The sequence below is a fragment of the Protomyctophum bolini genome, assembly GCF_963924005.1.
Source record: "Protomyctophum bolini genome assembly, chromosome: 7".
Taxonomy (NCBI): domain Eukaryota; kingdom Metazoa; phylum Chordata; class Actinopteri; order Myctophiformes; family Myctophidae; genus Protomyctophum; species Protomyctophum bolini.
This window is the reverse complement of record NC_137868.1, coordinates 5,710,383-5,717,301: the sequence shown is the minus strand read 5'-3', so window position 1 is coordinate 5,717,301 and position 6,919 is coordinate 5,710,383. Positions and strand designations below refer to the sequence as shown.

Sequence of the window (6,919 nt, the reverse complement as noted above, 5' to 3'; positions counted from 1 at the left end):
TCATTTCTGTCTAATAAAGTATACAATCAATCAATCAATCAATCAATCTCAGAGCCAAATATACTTTTACTAGATTACAATTATTTGAAAACTTTCGTTCCAAGTTATTTTGTAGATTTTGATTATTGTTACAAAATCTTACAGTAACCACTTCAGTGCTATCTCGCCATTTGAAAATAGCTTGTGAAATGGGATATTTCTGCACAATAAGTACTTTTGGTTCTTCAAGCACATTTCATGCTTTTACTCAAGTACATTTCGAATACGGGACTTCTACCTGTAATACAGAGTATTATCTACATTGCAGTATTGATACTTTTTAGTATATACTTTACTTCCATCTCTGGCTGTGGAGGCGCGCGCAGCACTTTAGGGTGGACCGAGAGCCTCATTGCCATGGCATGAGTCACTATAGCGAGTGGGCGTGTGTGTGCACGTGTGTGTGTGTGTGTGTGTGTGTGTGTGTGTGTGTGTGTGTGGGTGCGCTGTGCACACGAACATGTGTGTGTGTGTGAGAGAGAGCTTAAGAGCCCGAGCGGCTGCTGTCTCGGAGTCTCAGTTTCTCAGTAGTTGCTGTGTGGAGTCAGACCTCTCATCTCATCTCATCTCTCATTGTGAACTGTACTCTGATCTGAGGTGAGTGTACACACACACACACACACACACACACACACACATCAACACTTTGGTATACGACAATCAAAGCCAAAGATAACAAATCTACAAGCTCACGCTTGGCACTTTACTTGGCAGTAAAGCGATTCTAGGATCAGACACTGGATAACAAGTATTACAAGTATTACGACGTTATTACAACATGCATTAAGACATACAATACCTCTTGAGAGCTAGAGATTTCAAGTTTCTCAAAACAAAGCAGCACTGATGGGAAATGTTTATGGATATTAGTAACTGATTCGTTCCAGACACAAAGAGAGCGAATGAAAAGGGCTTTTTTTTTTACTATGAGTATGAAAACAAAACTTCTGAAGGGAAATATATATTTATGGAGGGAAAATGACCATGACCAATCACTGATAAGTTACCAAACAGAAAAACTGCAAAATGCCAAATTGTTAAAAACACAGTGGTCAGAATGAGAATAAAACTACCTTTCCCTGATGAGCAGTAAGTTGTTTGGCTTTGTTCCTTCTGATACCAGCAAAATTCAGACCAATCGTGTTTAGTACATGGCCTACGCTTCCAAATATTGAGTATGCATAGTCAATATTTCAATCAATTAATCAATAGATCTGTACTTATTTTTAGTAAGGGTTGGTAGTGGCTCTTTGAATGTAGGTATTTGAATGAATTTATTTTCATGTGTTGTCCCATTACGGGACTATGTGAGACCAAAAAAGGAAAACAAAAGATGAAAAGAAAAAAAAGAAGAAAACATGGAATAATGATTTGTAACACTGTGAAGTCAAGTTGGAGAAATGGAGAGCAAAGGGTTAAATCTGGACTGACAATCATTGCCACTGACACTCAGCTGATTGTCACTCACTCACTCCCCAATTGCCTCACTAATCAGCATCAGTGCATTCACTGCACCTGAGAGTAGGGCGTTGGCCAAACACAGGAAACACACAAACCTCCATGAGAAACAGCAGTGTGCATCCAAACAGGAGCAATTAACACACACAACAGGAGAGACAGCCGGTGAGAGAACTGTATATTTGTGACAGATCATGCCAGTTGCATGCCAGTTCATGGACACTGTTATTGTTTGTTGTTGTTGTTTATGATGAAGAGCCACAATGGAAATGTTGCTTTCTGTAAAACAATTTACACATGCGATATACCTTAATTATTGTGATCCAAAAGCTATTTCAGTCTCTTTCAGCAACAAATAATTAAAAATAAATATTAAATGAAATACATTTTGATGCAACTCAGTCTATAACAATGAAACTCCAAATGGAACTCCTTCTTAATTTCATTGGCGTCAAAATAATACTGCTTTACACCATTACAGCTTCTCTCCATGAGTTCTGGGAAAGAGTGTAGTCTTGTCTCTGATTGTCAGTTAAATGTCATCTATATATAAACCTTAGGTTTTATGTTATATCACAGAATATTAATGTTAGATTTAGTTATATTCGATATGTTACGTCTTAATAAAATCACGAGTATGTTAGGTTTTGTTACCTTGCAGTTAGTATCGTTTTAAAGTAAAGATCAAGAAAGATGGTCACCTCACCACCGAAGCGGTGGTCACCTCACCACCGGAGCGGTGGTCACCTCACCACCGGAGCGGTGGTCACCTCACCACCGGAGCGGTGGTCAGCTCACCACCGAAAATCCAGACAATGAATGAGCATTTAGGCTCCTCAACACAAAATGTAATAATAATAATAATAATAAACTTTATTTATATAGCACCTTTCATGACATAAAATGTGCTTTACAGAGCAGCAAAAATAGAAAAACAGAAACATAAGGTAGCATAAAAGCAAAACACAAAATAACACAATCAAACAATAGCAAGAACATCGAGGATCAAATATTGTCTTCAACAAAGCTATACAGTATGTAGTTATGTTACCTTATACTGCATGTCACCTTATCTCACCAATATCTTATAGCATAATGTTACCTTAGACTGCATGTCACCTTATCTCAACCAATATGTTACCGTATACCTTTCCAGTTTCCATAATGACATGTTGTCTTATGTCTCCGAGTCCTTATGTTACGTTATCACTGTATGTCAGTGGTTCATCTGACACCTTTAAATTACTCTCTCTCTCTCTCTCTCCCCCCCGTGTAGCAGCAGTCATGGCGAACAAACTGGAGGTTGTGATCGAGGGCATGGTGGAGGTGTTTGAGGAGTATGCGAGCACAGGGGAGAAGAAACACCAGATCGACGAGGAGGAGCTGAAAACAATGCTGGAGACGGAAGTGGAGCAGTCGGGTCTAAAAGTGAGACCACGATCATGAATAATATTAATAACTATAGAGAAAGCTGCAATTCAATGGGAAATTGCAATTGGTTGCGCATCTTTATATTAGCCTATTGTGATGTCACAAGTATATATACCCCTCAAGTATATGAATGCGCCCCTTGAGCATTATAGCATGATGTCGCTCGAGTATATCTGACTGAACTAACTCCGTAAGATATAAAGTATACGTCTCATGAGTTCTGTGAGTGAGCATCCATTACTACAGCGCTCAGGGAGCAGTTATGTGTCGTGCTCCTGGACACTTTTAGACTTCCGACACATTGCTTATAGGCCTGGAATCGAACCTGGGACCTCGATCCCAGGCCTCCCATGTCAATGGTTCCCAGTCTTTTGTGGATCTGGGGACCACCAATCTGACCACTTTATAGCTTTGCATTTTCAGAGCTTTTGTTTACTCTTATTTCAACGATCAGTCAAATATTGCGTTTCCCGGCTTTTTACCATTATATTTTTTGGGTGTTTTGCCCTCTGCAGGTTGAGGAATCAGTGCTCTAGGGCTATAACCACCGTGCCTCTCCTCTCCGGAGTAATCCTTATGATTTCTTCTATACTAAAAATAGGAGTTGTAGAACTGGTGATTTAATAAACTAAAATAATTCAAGGAAACCAACCTGAACAGTCAGCCAGGGTTCTAATTCACCATTTGTCAAGCTTATGATTGGTCCCTGACCGACTATAACCAGCAGGCTCTTTGTTGCCTTGTTCCGTTCCCTGGTTCCGAATAGTTTATGTTTAATTTGCTAAAACATCTTTTTTGGGGGAAAACCCAAAACAAACATGATATGCCCTGTCACCATGCTGCACCCGTGATGTTCCTTTTTTACTGACACCAAGTTTAACCCATTCTGACCTGAGATCAGATTCATACGAGGTTTCCACTGGACACACACTGGTCTGATTAACCCATTCTGACCTGAGATCAGATTCTAAAAAATGTCAGTCGTTCTTCGATTTTTCTAAAATAGCAGACCTACAAGCTCGTAGCGCGCCACTCGGTGGCGCGCTATGAGCTTGTAGATCTGCTATTTTTCAATAGCTAAAGCATAACATGACAGAATGGGTTAAAATAAGAACTGAATGCACAGAATATCAATACGAGGCAACTGAAAAACCTGTTATTTGGTAGTCGATGGAGAGAGAGGATTCTTGTCCAACCACGAAAACACAATTAACCACGGGCGGGACTTGACAAAGGGTGAATTCTGTATCAAATGTCCGTATAGTAAAACAACAAAAGTAATATATCTCTCCCAGAACCAAAGGTATAAAACAAGCTATCCCATAATACTTCTCTTCCCTCTACACCAGAACCCGAAGTATAAAAACAGGCTATCCCATAATACTCCTCTTCCCTCTACACCAGAACCAAAGGTATATAAACAAGCTATCCCATAATACTCCTCTTCCCTCTACACCAGAACCAAAGGTATATAAACAAGCTATCCCATAATACTCCTCTTCCCTCTACACCAGAACCGAAGGTATATAAACAAGCTATCCCAAAATACTCCTCTTCCCTCTACACCAGAGCCCAGAGTATAAAAACAAGCTATCCCATAGTACTCCTCTTCCCTCTACACCAGAGCCCAGAGTATAAAAACAAGCTATCCCATAGTACTCCTCTTCCCTCTACACCAGAGCCCAGAGTATAAAAACAAGCTATCCCATAATACTCCTCTTCCCTCTACACCAGAACCCACACGTCTTCATGGGTCCCCTTATGGGACCCTCCAGTGGGTGGCTGAGTTGACCCAGGGTTTGGGTCTCAGTGCTCCGGGTGTTCTGGTGTTGGGGCCCTCCAGTGGGTCCTGAGTTCTGGGTGTTCTGGTGTTGTGTGACGGCGGTGTCCGATGACGCATAATGGAGACGTGATGGATAATGGCGTGCATTCAGGTTTAAAGTCAACCCATCACTCCCCTAATGGACAGCTGACATTAAGGGAGGGGAGGATAATTAGTGGCTAATCAGAAGCACAGGTGTCGTGTTTGTTTTTGCAATTAAAAACCCCGGACTCACGTGCCAACGGTGTAAAGTAACAAAGTGCATTTACTCTAGTGCTGTAGTACTTTAGGCACTATGGAACTTTCCTCTCGGGTTTCCTGTCCAAGTGCTGAGTTTTTTTTACCATTGAGCTAATAGAGCCTGCCTGCTTGCTCAGGGGATAATGATTTATAGCACATTTTCAAGACATAGTCACAAAGTGCTTTACATAACAGGGTAAAAAACAACAACGTAGTCACAGCTACAACAAGATATCAATAAATGACAGCAAGGACAACATAAAAGCACACACACAAAAATAGAATACGGTATGCAAAAGGCAATTAAGAGAAAGCCTTAACATAAAGGTGGGTTTTTAGAAGGGATTTTACGTTTTTTACGTTGTGACCAGGCTTTTCTTTTCACAGATAAGTAAGCCTGGGACCGAGGCTATAGTATGTCACAGGGATTTTCCCTCAATCCCAACCCTTGATGCTGAGTGCCAAGCAGGGAGGCACTTCATGGGTCCCATTTTCAGAGTCTTTGGTATATGACCCAGTCCGGGATCGAACCCCCCAACCTCCCAGTCTCAGGGAGGACACTCTAACCACAAGACCACTGAGCTGGTGGAACAGGCGGAAGAGGCTACCTTTTAACCCATTCTGAACGGGAACCCGTTTTGGTGTCAGCACTATGTTATGCTTTAGCTATTGAAAAATAGCAGATCTACAAGCTCATAGCGCGCCACCGAGTGGCGCGCTACGAGCTTGTAGGTCTGCTATTTTTTGAAAAATCGAAGAACGACTGACATTTTTTTAATCTGATCTCAGGTCAGAATGGGTTATAATCAGACCAGTGTGTGTCCAGTGGAAACCTCGTATGAATCTGATCTCAGGTCAGAATGTTGGCATCAGCACCCGCCCTGAGGGAGTGGGAGGGGGCGTGACGTGGTGGGGGGAGTTCAGAGAGGTAGCAGGGTTGCCTGTGGTTGTTGAAGGCCTCGTAGCTGCATGGTGACTATATAGTATTTTGAAATCTATCCCGAGCTCGACTTGAATAAAACAATAACGTTCTTCTTCCCTATAAATACCTCCCCAGGACAAAATGAGCGCCGAGGACCTCAAGGAGGCCATGGAGCTGCTGGACAAGAACCACGACGGCGAGGTCAACTTCAGGGAGTTCTCGCGCTGCGTGGCCGCGCTGGCCAAGGGCTACTACAAACAGAAGAGGGGCAAGGGCAAGAAGAAGGACGACAGCTGAGATGTACAGTCACAGACACAGACACACACACAGACACACACACACACACACACACACACACACAGACCCACACAAAGACGCAGACATACCCATTGGATTACATCATTTACTAACTATACCACTGTTCTATATGTGTGTACAGATTATACAGTTCTTCATAATAAGCAGATATTCATGTAATATGAACGCCCATTTCACTTTGTGTTAATGTAATAATAATGTGCTGAACATTCCGACCCGCACTGAAAATGAAAATGAATAAATAAACTTAATTGGTCAGAAGTCGTGTGGTTTGAATCTTGAATCTTGAATCTTGAATCTTGAATATGATGGCAGGTCATTCACCTCTCTCTCTCTCTCTCTCTCTCTCTCGTTAATACCTAAAATAAATAAGGGGAAAAAAGGATATATTATACATTAAATGAAAAAAGACCATTACTGCATCAAAATTCTTTACATAGATTTTAGATCACCTCATATAAGAACTGTGATTGAACTGACTGTGAGAAAACGCTAATGTTACTGCTGTTGAATTAGTTAAATTTTCGCTAGAAACGGACGGTATCAAATATGAGTGACTGACTGTCATAAACGATACAGAGACACCTCCTCGACAATATCGCCGGTTGTTTCTTTTTGGACCACAATATTCATGTTGTATGAGACGATTTTTAACTATTTTATTGCGGCTTTGGATGGCAGAAGATCCA

The 6,919-nt window shown here is 41.4% G+C and overlaps 1 protein-coding gene across 2 annotated transcripts; it reads left to right on the top strand.

Annotated features, from left to right (window-relative positions):
- The first annotated feature begins 504 nt into the window (after nt 1-504).
- Nucleotides 505-6,491, top strand: s100w (S100 calcium binding protein W). 2 transcript variants are annotated; one of them, XM_080768619.1, is made up of 3 exons: nt 505-636; nt 2,774-2,925; nt 6,048-6,491. In XM_080768619.1, exons 2-3 carry the CDS (start codon nt 2,782-2,784, stop codon nt 6,207-6,209), a joined length of 306 nt encoding a protein of 101 aa, XP_080624745.1. In that variant the 5' UTR covers nt 505-636; nt 2,774-2,781; the 3' UTR covers nt 6,210-6,491. The 2 variants fall into 2 exon arrangements, with proteins under 2 accessions (XP_080624745.1, XP_080624746.1); XM_080768620.1 differs by having other exon boundaries at nt 510-636; nt 2,777-2,925.
- Nucleotides 6,492-6,919: the final 428 nt, after the last annotated feature.

Excerpts from the sequence above, each read along its gene's own strand:
- s100w (XM_080768619.1), top strand. The coding sequence starts at position 2,782 with ATGGCGAACAAACTGGAGGTTGTGATCGAGGGCATGGTGGAGGTGTTT. Across the intron at positions 2,926-6,047 it reads TGGAGCAGTCGGGTCTAAAA|GACAAAATGAGCGCCGAGGA; the intron begins GTGAGACCACGA and ends ATACCTCCCCAG.